General features: G+C 37.9%; 1 protein-coding gene across 4 annotated transcripts in view; it reads right to left on the bottom strand.

The window, feature by feature from the left end:
- Positions 1–5,579: 5,579 nt before the first annotated feature.
- The window catches only part of st3gal5 (ST3 beta-galactoside alpha-2,3-sialyltransferase 5), a 20,873-nt gene continuing 5,995 nt past the window's right edge, over positions 5,580–20,457 (bottom strand). For all 4 annotated transcript variants that reach the window (XM_016258212.1, XM_016258213.1, XM_016258214.1 and 1 more), the window contains exons 4-7: positions 7,326–7,663; positions 7,027–7,213; positions 6,782–6,940; positions 5,580–6,107 (exon numbers count right to left, since the gene is read on the bottom strand). In XM_016258212.1, coding sequence (XP_016113698.1) covers positions 5,850–6,107; positions 6,782–6,940; positions 7,027–7,213; positions 7,326–7,663 — 942 coding nt within the window. In that variant the 3' untranslated portion in view covers positions 5,580–5,849. The remainder of the gene's footprint in view (positions 6,108–6,781; positions 6,941–7,026; positions 7,214–7,325; positions 7,664–20,457) is intronic.

Genomic DNA, 20,457 nt, shown 5'->3' with positions numbered 1-20,457 from the left:
ACACTCACTCACTCACACACACACTCACTCACTCACACACACACAAGTGTAGTACAAATAGTACATAACTTAGATCATTGAGTGATTTATAAGCATTTTTTTATCTACTTACATTTAGTTCGGATTATGATTTAGTTCATTTTTTACACACACACACACACACACACACACACACACTCACTCACTCACTCACACACACACACACACACAAGTGTAGTACAAATAGTACATAACTTAGATCATTGAGTGATTTATAAGCATTTTTTTTATCTACTTACATTTAGTTCGGATTATGATTTAGTTCATTTTTTAAGGTTGTAAGTGGCAGAAGATCATATTTTTGGACAGGTTACGTGATGATTTTAGAGGCTGTCATCTCAGCAGTTGTTTGCTGACTGCGGTGTGTTGTGAGAGTGTGTGAGCTCACACACGTCTGTGTGCAGTGACAAGTCTTTGTGTTTGCTCATCAAGGCCAAACCTACTAGTCACTTTCATTAGGTTGTTAGGCTGTAATAAATTCAACTCCTTTTAGTGAAAACATCAAAAAACATCCATGAAAATGATTTGAAATAGCATGGAGACGTGGTCAGATTATTCGTCATGAAATCAGACAGCTACTTCTATTTGAAGATGTCTATCATCACATGATATAACAAATAATTAGTCCATAGAAAAAGCAACAATTTATTTATTTTATGTGAAGATGAGCCATCTGTTCAAAAAATATTTCAGAGAAACGTGCACAAAATATTTCTTGTATTTTATTAATATAAAACTTTGTATGTACGAAGTAACATTATTCTGGAACTGTGTTCCGCTCTGAATGTGTTCAGAATTCTAGCAAGTAACCTCACATGATGTTGTCTCACAAATCATCTTCTATGGTCATACTGTCTTACCGTGGTCAGCTGATACTGCCAGAAAAAGACAGAGACGCCGTTTTAAGCAGTGCTGTAAACATGCTTTCCCTGTTCTGTCCACCACGTCAAGATCTCACATTGCAGTCTTTGAATACGTCATTCCTTCTATCCGAACGACAGCACTCAGACAGTATTGGTCTTCTTTACTGAACTCACCCCAGACAGTCTGCTTCCATCTCACATGAGCATGTCTGAAAAACCTGCACATTTCCATTGACAATGTCTTTTTACATGTCCTATGCTGTGCAGATTTCCTTTAAAGGCGAGATAAAGGTAAACTCTGAACAGGGAAAGCATGTTTACAGCACTGCTTAAAACAGTGTATCTCTCTCTTTATCATGAAAATCTGACTTTTTCTGTGTTTAAGTGCAATAATCAGTCCCCGGTGCATCTACCAACCCAGAAAATGTGAAATAGAACCCAGTTTTGAGCCACTCAGATTTTGCTCCCCCTGTGACATAAAAAGGAGATCTTTATTATATTATTATAATATTTCCGCCCCTTAATCTGCAAGTTTCCACCCATGGTGCCGCCATCGTGTTTTTGCAAGCGACAATGGTGTACCAGTTCTAACGCCATGGTGAAAGTTTGAGCAAAGCATGCTAACCAGTGTTGCCAAGTCCTCGGAGTTGGGCTACTTTAACACTGTTGCCACAGGTTGTTTTTCATGTCTGCGGGTTGTAGCGACCCCAATAACGTAATATTAGCCCTTGGAATGCAAATTTTACCAGGTGAACCTTGCCAAAAACATGTATTTTACCCCCAGAAAGCGATTTTTACAAACAAAAAAACCCCTCTCCCTCAAAATGAGATAAGGCTAGTTTTGGGCTGGTTTTGTTGTGAAAACCTGGCAACCCTGATGCTAACTGTTCTGTCTTTGGCTGCACTGATGAGCACAGAACACTGTTTAGAGTCCCAGCCTCAGAGGAGACAAGGATTTATTGATTTATTTACTGTATATTACACTGTTGCCGCACAGATGTGTGTATTTGACAGTTTAAGTGCAATAAGGCATGGAAGAGAAGTTAGTTTAGTACTCACATGCCGTGTGACAGACACTTTCTGTGTGCACGCTTCGGCTGTGCGCTCTCAGAAAACCCTATATCAGAAGTTTAAACTGATATGGCTTTAAAAAGCATGCAAATACGTTTTCAGTGCAATAGATGTGACAATCAAAACCAAACAGATGTTTTTAGCAGAGTATCTGAGGTACGAGCTGTAAAGGCGCAGCTCTATTCTGGAAAAGGGGGCGGGGAGCAGCAGCTCATTTGCATTTAAAAAGACATGCATGAAAACAGCTTGTTTCTGCTTCCACTCAAAATAGGCATTTTCAAAAATGATAGAATAAATGATCTGTTTCTTCACAGACACATTCTGGGGACACCAGAGACTTATATTACATCTTGTAAAAAGGGGCATAATAGTTCTCTTTTAACAAGAGGTTTGCTTCTCTAAACCTCCAGATGCTGTACAATTACACCACAACAATCACAACTCCGTTTTGCTTTCATTAAGCGATTTGCATTGTAATTTTCTTTACCAGTAATTATTTTTTTTCATTTGTGCCTTTCATTTAAAGGCCAACTCTTTTACACAAACAGGTCTTTATAGTGTTACCACAGTCTTTCTAAAAGGTGGTGAATGTCCATCTCTGTCTCCATCATTTGGTGAGACCTGCCTCAAGATCTGTCCCATTCTCATTCTGCTGAACCTTGATTTGAGTCCTTCCAGATGGGCAGAAGTTTTAAGCTCTTTTGGGAAGGAGAGGTGTTTAACCAGTGGGGTAGCACAGGGGTCGATGCTGGGCCCCCTCTCTTTCTACATGCGTAACATCACCGAGTCCATTCATACAGGCACAGACTGGCCATAGGCGGAGTTCCACTTTTATGCTTGGGGGGGTCCTTCTGTAGACTTCATCTTTAAGTTTCTCAAGAGTAATCGGCGATGCGATCACACATTTCACAAGATCCATTTCAGCTGTCACAAGCCGAGGCTGAATCTTAAGGCTTGCGCACATGCTGCTTAAACTGAATACTGCATCTCACGCCACACTCAAGAACATCGCTCCAAATCGCCTGTGCAATTCAGCCAGAAATAAATGGGTGGGTTTATAATAAAAAAAAAAAATGAATTTTTGTTAACTTGCTAAAGAGGGAAAATAATGAAAAGGGAGTCCTCTCAAGCTGAGAATCACGAGTCGTGACTCGCAAGGATATGGAGCTTAAATAATTAATCTAGCCCAAAACATACTTATTCTATCTACTAAAACAATAAGATAATACAAATAAAATGTGAATTCTTTAATTTTTATATTTTATTCATAGCTCAGACAAAATCATTATTGGCTCTCGTCTGGGGGGCAGTGCTAGTTTCTCATATAAATGATTTAATCTGAAAACTGAATATCATCAGGCTGGCACATCTGTATAACATGCAGATCTCACACCCATTCACAAGCTACCGGATCAGTCTTATTCCAAAAGATGTTTCCCAAGTTGCTGTCTAGGCAAGGAGAAACAGGACAGAGATGAAATAACCCAAAGGATATTTGTTTTAATGATTCGTCTTCTCAGCTAAAGGAAAGTAAAGCATTAAAACACAGAACCGTAAAAGTGTGACCCCATTCATATATGAGGCTCAGTTCCAGCACAGGGCTTGAAGGCATAAATGAAACCATGTGATGGACAAGAATTCTGTGAACCTCACCAAAAGTGGTGTTCCACAATATCAGGCAAACCACATCCATCTGTCTGAATACTCTACACCAGGGCTGCACAAACTCGGTCCTGGAGGGCCAGTGTCCTGCAGAGTTTAGCTCCAACCCTAATCAAACACACCTGCAGCAGCTAATCAAGCTCTTACAGGCATACTAGAAACTTCCAGCAGGTGTGTTGAGGCAAGCTGGAGCTAAACTCTGCAGGACACCGGCCCTCCAGGACCGAGTTTGGGCACCCCTGCTCTACACAGTTCTTCTGCCAGCTACAGAACTATCTGACATTACAAGTCACTATTTCCGGGTCCAAACGCTCCATCAGATGGCAAAAACAAACCCCTGCTAACAAACACTCACAGTGTGCTGTAATACTACTGGGGGATAGGGGTCACTATCCTAACCTTTCAAGTCGCATCCTCAAATGTGAGGCAAAGGTCTGATTCCCAATCGAATAAATGATTGAGTTGAATAAATGAGAGAGAAGGAATGGAAATAAACTCTGCAGGACACCGGCCCTCCAGGACCGAGTTTGGGCACCCCTGCTCTACACAGTTCTTCTGCCAGCTACAGAACTATCTGACATTACAAGTCACTATTTCCGGGTCCAAACGCTCCATCAGATGGCAAAAACAAACCCCTGCTAACAAACACTCACAGTGTGCTGTAATACTACTGGGGGATAGGGGTCACTATCCTAACCTTTCAAGTCGCATCCTCAAATGTGAGGCAAAGGTCCGCTTCCCAATCGAATAAATGATTGAGTTGAATAAATGAGAGAGAAGGAATGGAAAAGGAGGAGATCAGTCTGTACGCAATAGGCAATGCACCCTTTTTATCTAATGGTACTTCGAGAATTCAATCTAGATGGGATTTTGGTGAAGATTCGGAAAGTCGGGAAATGAGTTTATAACAAGGTTTAAGAATTGCAAGTATCTAAAAAAATAATAAAATGGACACTAGAAAGGGAGAATTTTTGTGTTAACTGAGAAAAGCTATGAAAAATATTATCAACGTAGATATCATTGACGACTGAAATCCATGCTCTCTGCCAAATATTACATGATTTATCAACATCACAAAATGACTTTAAAAAATATATTTTATTAATTAGTGTACAGCATAAAAAAAAAACAATGATGAAGCACAAACTAACAATGTGCCTTGCATCTTAAATATAAAAGACATGCCAACACGTGGTTTTCTGTAAAACTGCTTTGAAACTACACACTGGGAGAGTGTGAAAATCTCAATGCTGTCTTACAATTGTATCAGTGAGTAATATTTCTTCATTACTTAGGACTTGCAAGAAACTGAAAATGACCCAAACACATTTGTCTTGAAACTCATTCTGCGGAGGTCTTTTGAGACATAAATGCTGTCCCGTATACTCCTGAAATAAGACAGCCCAGAAGAACAACAAACCATTTAAAAGATCTACACTTGCAGGAAGACTGAAGACGACCGCTGCAGTCTTTAGCTGGAGAGCTTTCAGCTCATTACAGTTCTGAAAAATAGTGGCAGGAGCCAGAAAGGAAACATTAGTATCCTGTGTATGAACGTTTGTGTGTGTCCACGTGAGAGAAAGGCAAACGGAAATAAGAAATCAATTTATCACGTATCAAAGACAGTTTGCTGCAATTTTGTGACCTCACGTGAAGTATACAGCAAAGATGAATGTCGTTTCTCTTTACTACTAGACTGTTCAGTGTATTTTCTACAACAAGGGCTCCATCTATTGGAAAAGTATAGTTATTGCACAAAATATAAATACAGTTAACAAACAAAAATAATATGCATAATGAAAATGACAAATTATATTATTTTGCATGTTCAGACAACTAGAATCTGCTTACGTTTTATTGCTTATTAATATAAACATTCACAAACAAAAAATAGGCATTGATTTCCCACCAAACTGCTTTAAATAAAATATTTTACTTTGGCATAATAGCTTTTTAAAACAAAAGATACTAAAAATGAATGAATTAAATGTTTAATCTAAAACCTTAGTCTTTTTGTGATTGGCCTTAATTTGATAAAAAAACAGAACAGCCAGAGCATCAGCATCACAGCTTTAAACATGGCAAAACACTCCGCAGTGCTTCATTCGTAGTGCGTCAATGACTGCTTTCAGTAAATCCCTCACTTTCCTGAATTATTCCTCACGCGGGCCACTGTGAGAGTCTGTCCCTCTCAGTCATCTGGAGTCAAGACCGTCATCTTGAACAGAAGTTGCAGTGGATTCCTCCCGTGAGGTCAGTAATACTGCCAGACGTTACCAGACGCTTGAGGAAAACCGTCTCGGTCTGAACGTCATGCATGGCTTCCTTTAGCATGGATGTCATGAGTCTGTGGTCGTAGTAATGGAGAGGAGCGTCTTTCTGGCTGAGGTTATAGCCAAAGCCTGCTAAACTCACCTCATCACACAGGTATGTTGCCAGATTGAGAGCAGACACTCCTAAAGTAGGGACATTCTGTAGAGAAACAACATTTTAAGAATTGATTATAAACACACACACACACACACTAGATGCTATGAAATATTTCATAAGCAAAAAATGAAAAGAATTGAATATTGAAATATTACTTAAAAAAAAAACAACAAGAAAAGAAAAAGGAAATGATACTGTCAAAACTATAACCACTAGATGGCTGCAACTTTTCAGTCATTCATTAAACTAATTCATTCAAACGGCTGATTCATTTGGAAGCGAAGCTTACAAATTAGTCTCCAGATCCCTGACTCACTAGATTCATTATTCAACGGCTGATTCATTCAGAAATGAAGCAAGTGACTGTCTTTATGAATGAGTCACTGATTCACTTGATTTGTTCAAAAGAGATTTGTTTCGCTGTGTGTTGATCAGAGATGCTTAACAGTTCTGCTGTGGCTTGGATTGGAACTATTTTCAGCTGTGAAATGTAACAATATTACTGAACTGTGAGGGTGATTTTTTTTGTCCTCATTTATAGAATTTTAGACGCGTGACTGTATTCTAACAGATTCCATCATGCAGTCAGTCATCCTGCATCATGATCATCAGACACTGTAAGGCGATGGAACGGGGTATTGCGTTAAATATGTTCATCATTTTAACACATAAAACCTAAACATTTCCCCCTATAAAAGCAATGAAAAGCAGCTCACCTGCTCCCAGCTCGAGAGGCGCTCTCTAACACTGGGATAGTGAAGCAGATCCAAAGCCGTCTCTCTAATAATCTCTGGATTCAGCAGACGGAACTGAGAGGTCTTGAGCGGGAGACTCACCGGCACATTCTGCCAGAAACACAGCCAGTCCCACAGCGACTGAAAGGTGACGTGTTAAATGTGACATTCAGACATACTGCACTGATCAAGACAATCATCTGCCTGATGCGCAAACAAGCACTCACAACGAACGTCTTGGTAATCATCGCACGAAGCCAGTGGAAGTCGACAGGCTTATAGATCACAGCCACAAATCTAAGATCTGAATCCATGTCTTCCCAGACATTCGGGGAGCCCTCAGGATAACTCATCCTGATGGAGGTGCGGTTCCCAACGTCTGCGCTGAAACCTCGCACAGGACCACTGTTCAATCTGCATACAAACAACAGTCCTGTATTTATATTTATATACATACACACACACACAAACCCACACGCACATCCTTTAGGTAAAATCAGAGAAATTAAGCAGAGCAGACTCTCACCTGATGATGGTATCAAACTGGTTAAAAAGAGGTCCGAGTCCTAGTCCTTTCAGTATTCCTCCATTTCCAATCACTAGACATCGACGGCAGTCCCTCCCTCCACGTCTCTCCTCAGAGGAGGCTGGTAGGAGGTCCAGGATCTCCTGAAGCTGGTTCTTCATGTCCAGGAAACCAAACGGTGAGGGATATTGGAATATTTGTTCATTCAGATGAGTGTTCTTGTCCAAGAAGGGCTCTAGCACTGGTGTGGAGCTGTAATGTTCAGCCTCCATTCTCTGTCGGGCAAAAGAAGGTCTGCATTCTTGGGCCAGTATGTCTCGGACATAGGACTGGACACGCTGTAAGTGAACATACACTGCTTAATGCATACACATTAACCCACCTGAAAACATTTATTTTGTGCAATTGACCTCATGGTAAACAGGGCATCAGCAAACACAGAAAATTAATTTCATGCTTTGGCAATTATGGACAGGCACTAGTGAACTACGGCTCTGTGAAGTAAATGCTGCTCCATCTGAAAGCATGTGAAAATACCACATTTAATAACATGTTTTTACTCCAAACTCACTTCATAAAGTCAGTCGAGTGTTTGAAATAAATCTTTATTTCACAACACTTCAGAATGTTATTCTAATTAAATGAGGGTCATTTCTTAGGATTTTTTACCCATGCAAAGTCTCTCAGAACCGGACACCTTGTACTTCTGGAGACTGCAGGTATAGGTTGCAGTTCTGAAAAATGCTGGTGCTGGAGACTAAATGCTTCCTGATGGTTTCACACCAAATTCTTCACATTAATTCTTAATTCTTTATCAGTTAATGTTTGTCTTTTCTTCTCCACCTGTATTTTTCCTGACCCTGCTGACCCAGTGAGCATTTTGCTGACCAATGGTCATGTCTTAACTTAGCAATTTCTGTATTGCATTAGTTTTTAATATTTCTCATGGGGATGTAATCATTTTTGACTTCTCAGTCTGAGCTATTTTTTTTTTTTTGGCTAATTTCATCCGGAAAAGAACTTGCCTAATAATTCTGCACACCTTAATAAGGTGTTTTTCATTTCCAGCCTTCATGGACAATTATATATATCACTTATAAATGATTAAATACAAAAATAATAGTAGTTATTAAGACTGATGTGGTTTGGAATTGGTAAAATGTGCTTGGAAAAAAATGTGATCAGAATATCAATGTGCATAATAATTATGCACGCACTGTAAGTGCTCCCTTTACACAGAGTGCCGCTATATCGCGAAATCGAAAGTGAAATTAAAAAGCGAGCACTTATTGAAATTGAAATTTTGTTTTGAATTTGAAGTAATGCCGCACTCAAGTTTAGTCAAAGCCCCAAACAATTATATTTTGTTTTATTCTACTCGATGGGACCTTTCAAATGACATATGACACATGACTGTGGATGTGGCCACTTAAGGCAATGATATAGCACTGCTGGCCTTCTTATGGCCCGTACAAAATGGATGCAAGCCTGAAGTGGCCCATATGTAAAACAGCAAAAATTGCCCAAATGTATCAAATCACATGTGGGCCTCTGTAGGTAAAGATGCGGTGTTGACGGCAATGTGTAATCTGAATGTGACCCTAAAGTGGCCCATGTGGTAAACAGTGATTATGGCCCAAATAGTATCAACCAAATGTGGGCCACCTTTGGCAAAAATGTGGCACAATCGACAAAGGCTAATCAGGGTGTAAACCAAATGTGGTCCACATATGTTTCAGCAAATTAAACGTATCTGAGCCAGTTTGGGCAAAGATATGGCACAGAGAGCACTGGCTAATGTGGCTGTGAGTCTAAAGTGGCCCGCATATGATGCCACAAATGTGGCCCAGTTATCCTCAAACATATCTGGGCCAGGTTTGGCATGGTAAGTAGTGGTTGACCGATATTGGTTAATATTGATTAAAAAATAAATGTGTTAAATAAACATTTAAACTTTAAATGACAAAGTATTTTTCACAAATAAATACATATTTAATAAAAATATAATTAAAAAGGAAGTAAACACTGTTACCAACAGGGCACTCAGTATTCTGGGAAGTTTGTGTGCATTGGGAATCATATTTTTTCAAATAAAGCCAAGGTAACACTCATTTTACATACAGCACACAGTGAAAATGACATGAATATGGCAGCGGGTAAATGCATAAAGCGCAGCATAATTTGAAATCACGAGTTTAAAGTCTCCAGTGAAGCTGAACTCTCCTCCTGTCTGCATTCAATTCACACGGCTCGACCGTCACGCAGAGAACACGCGATCATGCAGCATACACACGCACACTTCACACGATCTCACAGCTGGATCCGACTAAGTCTGCAAGGTTTTTTAAATTAGATGTTTATTAGTCATTCAAAGATTTGTTTAAAAGTCAAAGTCCTGACCTGAATCCTATTGAGATGCTGTGGCATGACCTTAAAAAGGCGGTTCATGCTCGAAAACCCTCCAATGTGGCTGAATTACAACAATTCTGCATAGATGAGTGGACCAAAACTCCTCCACAGCGCTGTAACAGACTCATTGCAAGTTATCGCAAACGCTTGATTGCAGTTGTTGCTGCTAAGGGTGGCCCAACCAGTTATTAGGTTTAGAGGCAAACACTTCTTCACACAGGGCCATGTAGTTTTGGATTTTGTTTTCCCTTAATAATAAAAACCATAATTTAAAAACTGCATGTTGTGTTCACTTGTGTTATCTTTTACTAATATTTAAATTTGTTTAATGATCTGAAACATTAAAGTGAGACAAACAAGCAAAAAAAAATAAAAAATCAGGAAGGGGGGCCAACACTTTTTCACACCACTGTATCGGTCGACCACTAATGGTAAGCACTGGCTAATGTGGCTGTGAGTCTATCTAAAGTGGCCCGCATATGATGCCACAAATGTGGTCCAGTTATCCTCAAACATATCTGGGCCAGTTTTGTCAAAGATATGGCTCAGTGAGAATTGGCTAATGTGGCTGTCAGCCTAAAGTGGCCCTTATATGATGCCGCAAATGTGGCCCGCATATAAAATGACAAATATTGCCCAAATAATTAATAACAATTTGGGCCACTTTTAGCAAATATACGGCACAGTCAGCATTCGCTGATCAGTGTGTAAGCCAACTTGTCCCACATTTAACATGGCAAATATGCCCCATATATTATAAAACAGATGAGGACCACTTCTGGTTGTAACACTTTTTTTTTTTTTTTTTTCAAAATAGAAGTACTTGTGGGACTTAACATTTAAATTTTTTTTCCCTTTTTCCCCAATATGTGATCTAAGGATCCTCAAATGCAAGCTAGGGTGACCATATTTTAGTTTTAGCTTCGCCTTACAGTATACATAGCAAGGTTTTTGTTTGTTTGTTTGCTTATTTTGTTTTTATAATAAATAGAAAAAATAGAAAAGGAATAGGGAATGCTAGTGTTAGATTTTTCATTTTTACATAAAAATAAAACAAGTCAATAGAACAGAAAAAGAATAGATAATGCAAGTGTTAGAAGGTCATTATTTATAATCAATAAAAAGCAAATAAGTAGAAAGAATAGAGAATGCTAGTGTTAGAGGCTCTTCTTTCTTTTCTTTTTTTTATTTTAGTTGTCATTTGTTTGTTTGTTTTGTTTGTTTGTTTTCTTCCCCAATATGTTTATTGTCCTTTTTCTTATTTTATAAACACACATCAGTTATACATGTAGCAACAAAATAGCCTATGTAACACCAGAACAAGTACACAAGCATACACCCCTTCACTTACATGTTCAATTAACACTTTTTTTTCTTTAAATAAATGCATACAAAATAATAAAATAAAATACAATAAAATAATAATAAAATAAATAAATATATAAATAAATTTGTTATAGAGAATGTTTTACAATGTCTTTTTCAGTAAGGTCTACATTTCCATTTCACATGATTCCTTTGTCCACATTTTCATAGATGGAGCATCCATACTCTTCCAGCCTAATGCACTAACTCTTCTGGCTTGAAGGAGACCAAAGTCTACAAGTTTAATCTGCCTTGATGTTTGCATAACGTCCATTGGATATATTCCAAGAATACAACGTTTTGCATTCAAAGGAATTGCAATATTAAACATGTCTGACAAACATTTTATAACCTCCTTCCAAAAGTTTTGTATCTTTGGACATTCCCAGAGGCAATGATATAGTGTACCTTTATCGTTCAAGCATTTAGAACATATATCTGGAATATTAGCAGACATTTGATGAAGTTTTACAGGAGTTATATAGGTTCTCATTAACCATTTATATTGAAGTAATTTAAACCTTGTATTTATTGTCTGCATTTGTGCTTTAAGACAAGCATAGTTCCAGTCTTCCTCATCTATATCTTCCTGTATATCCATTTTCCAGGCATTTAATTTGTCCAATGTTGATTCAGTACTGTGTTTCACCATTAAATTATAGTACACAGATACGTGACCCTTACCTTCTAAATTTCCGAGAGTAATTTCCTCTAATTTTGATAAAGATGGTATACAGATGATCTGTTCTTCTTTTGATGACATGTAACTTTTCAACTGTAAATACTTAAAAAAATGCTTTTTGGGAATTACATATCTCTGGTATAGCTGATCAAAAGAAAGTAGAACTCCATCTTCATATAAATCCATAATTTTCTGAATGCTTCTAATATTCCATATCTTAAATCCTCCATCTTTATTACCAGGTGTAAATTGTTCATTACCCCAAATAGGAGTAAATTGGGATAATCTCTGCATATCACCTATATGCAGCATGCCAGACTGAAACAGTATTTTTAAGGAAAGGGTTTTTTGTGTTCTTCTTCAATGACTTAGTATCTGAAGAGTATAGGTACATTTTTAATGGTATATCTGGGATGGAGTTTTGTTCAATGTCTACCCAAGCAGGTGTTATTGTACTGAAGTAATTTAGTGCTGAAGTAAGTTGGGCAGCCATATAGTACCATCTAAAATTGGGAAGTTGAAGCCCTCCCCTTTCATAGGGCAGATGTAATAGCTTAAGGCGAAGTCTAGCTTTTCTATCATTCATAGCTTTTCAATTTTATCATAAAAGATGTTTGGTAACGGCAATGGGAGTGTTTGAAAAAAGTATAAGAATTTGGGTAGAATAGACATTTTAATTATATTAATTCGTCCGATCATGGATATTGGTAAATTTGTCCATTTTTTCAATACATCAGTGGTTCTTTCCACTAGGGGATCATAATTTTTTTAGATTATTTCGCTAAGATCGGGGGTAATTCTGACACCTAGATACCTAAAACCTTCTATAGTTGTCATAAAGGGGGTATTTATTATGGGTCTATGTCTTTCTTCCTTATTAAGAAACATTAATACTGATTTAGAGTGGTTAATTTTATATCCAGAAAATTCTGATTAGTCTCATCAAATTGGGAATACTACTTTTTACATTAGTAAGAAAAAATATAATATCATCTGCAAATAAAGAGATACGATGATCCTTGTCCCCAATTGTAATGCCTGATATTCCTTTATGTACTCTCACTGCCATAGCTAGGGGTTCGACTGCCAACACGAACAACAGTGGGGACAGAGGGCACCCTTGATGGGTGGATCGCTGCAGATTGAATGACCTTGAGATGATGATGTTATTAGTTAGTACCTCAACAGCCGGGTCCGTGTAGAATAGCCGAATCCATTTAAGAAAAGTTTTGCCTAATCCAAATCTTGAAAGAACATCAAAGAGATCCTATCGAATGCTTGGCACGCATCTACTGATAGCATTACGGTGTCTTTTTCATTATGTCTCTCATGTAATATATTCAAGACCCATCTGATGTTATGATAACCTTGTCTTTTTTGTACAGAGCCTTGTTGATCATCAATAATTAATTGGGGAAGATATTTGTCTAATCTTCTAGCAAGTGCTTTACAAAGTATTTTTGTATCACATCCCATTAAACTAATAGGTCTATATGACGAGCATTCAGTTGGAGGCTTATTTGGTTTTAATATTAAAGTTATTATAGCACAGCATAAAAACAGAACTGCACTATAATGATTGTACTCTTACTGTCACAGTTTCTGTTAATTTGGACTTTGTTTTTCTTTTGCACCGTTTCCCTGGTTGTGTTGACTGTATTATTCTGTTCAGGTGTGCCTAGTTATTTATGCTTGTTTGGTCTGAGTACTTAAGTTCCTGTATGTTCACTTTGAGTTTGTCTGGTCTTATGTCTACATGTCTTAAATGTTGCTGTGCTACATTGTTTGGATTTACCCTTGCTGGATTAAAGACTTATGCTATATAACCTTTCATCTTTGTTGTGAGCTCTTTAACACTGCGTAGCTATGACACTCACAGACTTACTGTGTAGGTAGAGTCTGCGTGAGAAGCATTTAAGTTCAAACTTGTGAAGAACAATTTTTAAAGTATTGGAATGTGTCTTTGAACATTTATCCGTGACATTTTAATTGTTGCTTGTGAAAATCTTGGGTCGGGATGATTTTATCAAGTAGGACACCTTTCCACTAGGGGATCATAATTTTTTTAGATTATTTCACTAAGGTCGGGGGTAATTCTGACACCTAGATACCTAAAACCTTCTATAGTTGTCATAAAGGGGGTATTTATTATGGGTCTATGTCTTTCTTCCTTATTAAGAAACATTAATACTGATTTTAATTTTATATTTTTATATCCAGAAAATTCTGATTAGTCTCATCAAATTGGGAATACTACTTTTTACATTAGTAAGAAAAATCATCTGCAAATCTGCAAATAAAGAGATACGATGATCCTTGTCCCCAATTGTAATGCCTGATATTCCTTTATGTACTCTCACTGCCATAGCTAGGGGTTCGACTGCCAACACGAACAACAGTGGGGACAGAGGGCACCCTTGACGGGTGGATCGCTGCAGATTGAATGACCTTGAGATGATGTTATTAGTTAGTACCTCAACAGCCGGGTCCGTGTAGAATAGCCAAATCCATTTAAGAAAAGTTTTGCCTAATCCAAATCTTGAAAGAACATCAAAGAGATCCTATCGAATGCTTGGCACGCATCTACTGATAGCATTACGGTGTCTTTTTCATTATGTCTCTCATGTAATATATTCAAGACCCATCTGATGTTATGATAACCTTGTCTTTTTTGTACAGAGCCTTGTTGATCATCAATAATTAATTGGGGAAGATATTTGTCTAATCTTCTAGCAAGTGCTTTACAAAGTATTTTTGTATCACATCCCATTAAACTAATAGGTCTGTATGACGAGCATTCAGTTGGAGGCTTATTTGGTTTTAATATTAAAGTTATTATAGCACAGCATAAAAACAGAACTGCACTATAATGATTGTACTCTTACTGTCACAGTTTCTGTTAATTTGGACTTAGTTTTTCTTTTGCACCGTTTCCCTGGTTGTGTTGACTGTATTATTCTGTTCAGGTGTGCCTAGTTATTTATGCTTGTTTGGTCTGAGTACTTAAGTTCCTGTATGTTCACTTTGAGTTTGTCTGGTCTTATGTCTACATGTCTTAAATGTTGCTGTGCTACATTGTTTGGATTTACCCTTGCTGGATTAAAGACTTATGCTATATAACCTTTCATCTTTGTTGTGAGCTCTTTAACACTGCGCAGCTATGACACTCACAGACTTACTGTGTAGGTAGAGTCTGAGTGAGAAGCATTTAAGTTCAAACTTGTGAAGAACAATTTTTAAAGTATTGGAATGTGTCTTTGAACATTTATCCGTGACATTGCTTGTGAAAATCTTGGGTCGGGATGATTTTATCAAGTAGGACACATTTCTGGAACTTATTTGAACATTTATGGAGGACATTTTTACATTTCTCTTTGCAATGTTGAGTATTGTTGCTAAATAACTCACTTAAGGCTTAGTGTGGCCCAGATAATGTATATTTATGGTTTATTTAGTTCATTATTAGCTAAAATGTGGCTGTGTAGTGGCCTGCTTGTGGACCACTGCCAAATTGCCACCATCCCATGCAGCATGTGGGCCACATGAGGAGTGTGGTGAAGACCAGGGTTCGAATAAAAATCAACTGTTATTCATGGCTGACACTGGGCCTTCTTTTGGCTTGCTTGTGGCCCAAATCTGGCAAACAGGAGCGGACCGCCCAAGTGCCATCATTCCACGCGGTATGTGGGCTGGATGAAAGTGTCAGGTGTGGGCCTAATCTGGGCCTCAGGAATTTTGTTATCTGGGTAGCGTACATGGCACAAAAAACATTTTTCATAAATGACGAAAACCTTTTAAAAGATAATGGACACTTTTAGAAAAAATGGCTTTATAAAGGTAAAAATGCCCATAAAATGCAAAAATCAGTTTAAACTTATTGGAAAAGATTAATTTCTATCCGTATGAACTGACCAGCACACAGAATATGAAGAATATTAAAAACATTAGGAGTCAGCTGTCTTCGGCAGTCCTTAAGATATCAGCACAATAACACACTCAGCAAAATATCGTCTAATTATCATTATCGATAAAATCCCAGAAAATATCGAGATATAATTTGTCAATATCGCACACCCCTAGGTCTGGCTTCTGGTCTCATCTGCGTCCACTCCGTCCAGCTATATTTGGCTTAACAAAACAGTTAGTTTTGCTGCTTGATATTGAAAGTTGGTGTGTCTTATATTATTTTAATGTATTATCTTAATTATGAACACACTGGTTTGTAGTGGAAACAGTCTTACCGTTTACTGCACGTTGTTATTCTCCTCGTTATCTACCTACAGCGGCTAATGAACCGGAAGTCTCACCCAGTTGAAGAAAAAGGTGGATTGGAAGAAAATCCAAACATTGAATTTTATATGAATGTGTTTCTGAGGGCAACGGAACTGACTGTTTTCAGGAATGGCATTTTCTTTTAATTTTGTCTCCGTATGATGCATTTAAATTAGTGTTAATACACGCAGTGCTGCGGTGTTTACAGCGGTAACCAAGGAAACGCTGTATCACTGTTCCATAAGCACTGCTGTGATTACAGCGGTAACCAAGGAAACACTGTATCACTGTTCCATAAGCGCTGCTGTGATTACAGCCGTAACCAAGGAAACACTGTATCACTGTTCCATAAGCACTGCTGTGATTACAGCGGTAACCAAGGAAACGCTGTATCACTGTTCCATAAGCACTGCTGTGATTACAGCGGTAACCAAGGAAACGCTGTAACACTGTACCATAAGCGCTGCTGTGATTACAGCCGTAACCAAGGAAACACTGTATCACTGTTCCATAAGCACTGCTGTGATTACAGCGGTAACCAAGGAAACGCTGTATCACTGTACCATAAGCGCTGCTGCGTCTCATTCAGCTCGTCTGCCATTTCAGTTTCATACAGATGTTTTATGTAGCATAATTTCACAAATCTAAAGTCAGGTTATTCTGTTTTTGCTTCAGATTTAGAAATTATACAGTCTAATGTAAATTAAACATCGCACTTTTTTTTCAATTCATGATTAAAATGCAGTGGTTGCCTCTAATTTCACATGGAAAAAAATCCAGGTGCAACACAGAGTGAAGAATATGCAAATTATATTTTGTGTGTGATTTTTCAATTTCTGCTGCTGTGATTACAGCGGTAACCAAGGAAACGCTGTATCACTGTACCATAAGCGCTGCTGCGTCTCATTCAGCTCGTCTGCCGTTTCGGTTTCATACAGATGTTTTATGTAGCATAATTTCACAAATCTAAAGTCAGGTTATTCTGTTTTTGCTTCAGATTTAGAAATTATACAGTCTAATATAAATTAAACATTGCACTTTTTTTTCAATTCATGATTAAAATGCAGTGGTTGCCTCTAATTTCACATGGAAAAAAATCCAGGTGCAACACAGAGTGAAGAATATGCAAATTATATTTTGTGTGATTTTTCAATTTCTGTACCTGAACATCTACAAACATAAAAACCAAAAGCATAATTTCATTTCTATTTTTGTGCTATATGCCTATTTTTAATTGAGCTATTACTTGTAATTTATTCATTTGTTCTTATTTACTGGCTGTCACGTGTCTTTAATAATGTTTAAACTTTATATTTATGTTTATTTTTGGCTAGTGATTTTTTGCTGTGGTATCGAAATTGAAATAGAGAATTGTAAAATGTAATTGGTAGAGCCTGACCGATATGGGTTTTTTGGGGGCCGATACCAGGGAGATATCGATATATCGGCCAATATCCTTTGTGTATATTATAGTACAGTACCAGTCAAAAGTTTGGACACTTTCCCATTCGTGTGTCCAAACGTTTGACTGGTACTATATACAGAATACAGTATATACATAAACAGAATATATATACTTAAACATTTTTTGAAATGATCACTCAGATGTGGTGATGAAACCCTTATAATGACATGACAGAGATACGTAATGGAGGCAGGGCATTTAACAAACTTTATTATCCAAAATGAGTCTGACATCAGTGCACTGAACTGTCAAGTTGAAGTTTGTTCAACTTTAATTCAATTTAATTCAATTCCACTCAACTTTATTGCTTTGAAGTTTATTTCACTTCGGAACATTAATTCACGGATTTGTGCTACCGTCTTCACACACAGACGAAACTTACTAGAGAAGTGTGACATAATATACCTCTGTAAATAAATACAATATAAATTCACGTCTCGCGCACTTTAATGCCCTTTGAATGTAACGTGTACGTTCCCTTGGAACTGGAATCATGGAGGAATATCATGTGAAGTCCACTTCGCGGTGCACTTACGGTCGAATAAGACCACGCGTGAATGCTGCCTGAACAAGAGACCTCCTTACTGAAGTGAAAGTGTTGACACTATCTCGCGAACGCGCTGGCGGATCTCCACAAAATTTGGGGGATCCCTTCAGCTCGAGGAGCCCTCTCAAACGCCACCCTCCGTGCGTCGGTAGCCCCCCGGGATTGCTTGATCGGTCGGCGCCGGACCGAGAATTTAACCACCCGTAATAATCCCGAACCCCGGGACTATCGACGCGGGGGTGGTCTCATTAGAAAGCGGGCCTCTAGACGTACACTCAATTCACATTCGAGAGGGTTCCTGGAGCTGAAGGGATCCCCCGAATTTGGTGCGGATTCGCCACGCCGTTACGGAGATATGGCCGTTCAAAGTTTCAATGGTTTTCCATAGACTAAGCTTTAAAGTGTTTCATCCAGGTCACCAGTAGCAAACAATGGAGCGCGCTCTGCTGGACAAACTACGTAATTACACCATTCCAAGCATTTTATCTGCGTTATATGTTCTGTAAAAAAAGTGTCATATCGGCGGCATATTCGCCAATACGGCGAATGGCTAATATCGGCCGATAATATCGGCAAAACAATATATCGGTCGGGCTCTAGTAATTGGTATCTAAAATATTGGTGTCATATAAGCTTATTTATTAGAGTACAAGATAACAGATCAAAAACCATGATAACAGCAACTATTTTATCTTTTGTGGCAGGGCCAGTGAAAATTTAAAGCCAGTGAAAAAAATCCTTAGCGTGGATCCCTGTACATGCCGCCTGTGCAGTTTCATATGCGTTATAAATTCATGAGGAAAATCTTTAGATATAAATGACGGGCTCTTTTTAATCAGGAGAATCTGCTCTAAATAATAATGGTATGTTTCCACGATCTGATCATGTTTAATGAAGTTACAAGCAAAAAGGTGATATCTATATATTATTTTCATATGGGTCTGGGGGTGACTTCTTGTACAAAAACTCACTGCAGTTTATTCAAAGCCCCAAAGAATTATGCTTGTTTTTTATACTCGATGAGACCTTTCAAATGACATGACACATGACTATCTGAGCTGTATGATATTTTTTCACATATTAGAGTACATGGCACAAAAAAAACTTTTGTAAATTATGAATTTTTTGTCATTTATCAGCAAATAACTCTGCACTACTTTGGAGTTAATCAAAGTACATGCTACATGCATTGTAGAGCTCAGACTCTAAGCTTTACAAATTATATAAACTTTTAGTTGATCAAGGCAGTGGTTTGAAAAATATGATTAGTAATATTTTCACGACGGGGGGGGGTACACTTCGGTTTAGAGGGACTGCTCAGCGCTTGTTAAGAGTTGATCAAAATGATTACACATTAAAAAGCTGAGAATCTAAGCTTTGAAATGATACCTATCTCGTGTTATTCTATTCAGGGGTTGCTTAGTAATTTGATTATGAATGATTTCGTGTGGGAGGTGTCCTTGGGTTTAAAGGGTTAAAGAGATGTAACTCCTTAACCTTTCCTCCAATTGTGATGAGAATACCCTCAAACTAAAGCTCAGAGTGTGCACTTTAAGCCCATATTCATTATATAACTGTAAATAGAATAGGTTTTGGTCAACAGCTAAAATAATAAAAAGTGTGCCCGTGTCCAAATATATATATATATAAATAATATATTACAAGCAATAGTATAATATAAATACAATAGAACAAAGACACAAATTAGATAAACAGTGCTTTTCAGGTTTTTCCGGTAGGTCTAAAGGAAATTTCCAGGTACAGAAATTTAATAATCAAATGTAAAGTTACACTGCATAGTCTTAACTGTATACATTAAATACAGATTAATCATTATTAATGTTACAAATGTTATTCAGTCTCGCCTTGTGCCTTCGGGAAGTTTTTAAATCGAGTCCTGACACGTGAGATTTAATGAGAATTCACGCATTGGCGGTAATGCATAGACAGACATTGCGTGAAAATGTGGACAGTGCAGAAAAAAAGTGCCTATTTATACTACACATAGTGCTGGGCGGTATGACCAAAAATGTATATCACGGTATCTTTCAAAATGATACCGGTTTCACGGTACATGACGGTATTTTTTTTCAGGCATGACCGGGTGTTAACCATATTTTCTACTGATTGAGAGGAAATACTGCAGTATATTGACTTAGAATGCCCTATTTTACTGTCATGATGAGTGAATACTGTCAAAAAATACCACACTAAATAGTGACTAAACACGACCCCCTTTAATACATGTTACCCAGGAGTCACTCTCATTTATAATCACGGCATCGTCTGATAAAATCAGCATGCATCTACACTAAAGAGCGGTTGTTGTCGCTATATTCCTCTTTTGTCTCGTGCAGCGCCCTGTCTGCGCCTGAGTAACAAACTAACCACA

The sequence above is a fragment of the Sinocyclocheilus grahami genome, unplaced genomic scaffold, assembly GCF_001515645.1.
Source record: "Sinocyclocheilus grahami isolate Dianchi unplaced genomic scaffold, SAMN03320097.WGS_v1.1 scaffold1656.1, whole genome shotgun sequence".
NCBI classification, from domain to species: domain Eukaryota; kingdom Metazoa; phylum Chordata; class Actinopteri; order Cypriniformes; family Cyprinidae; genus Sinocyclocheilus; species Sinocyclocheilus grahami.
Note: the sequence above shows the minus strand (reverse complement) of the source record. Positions and strands in the feature narration are given on the sequence as shown.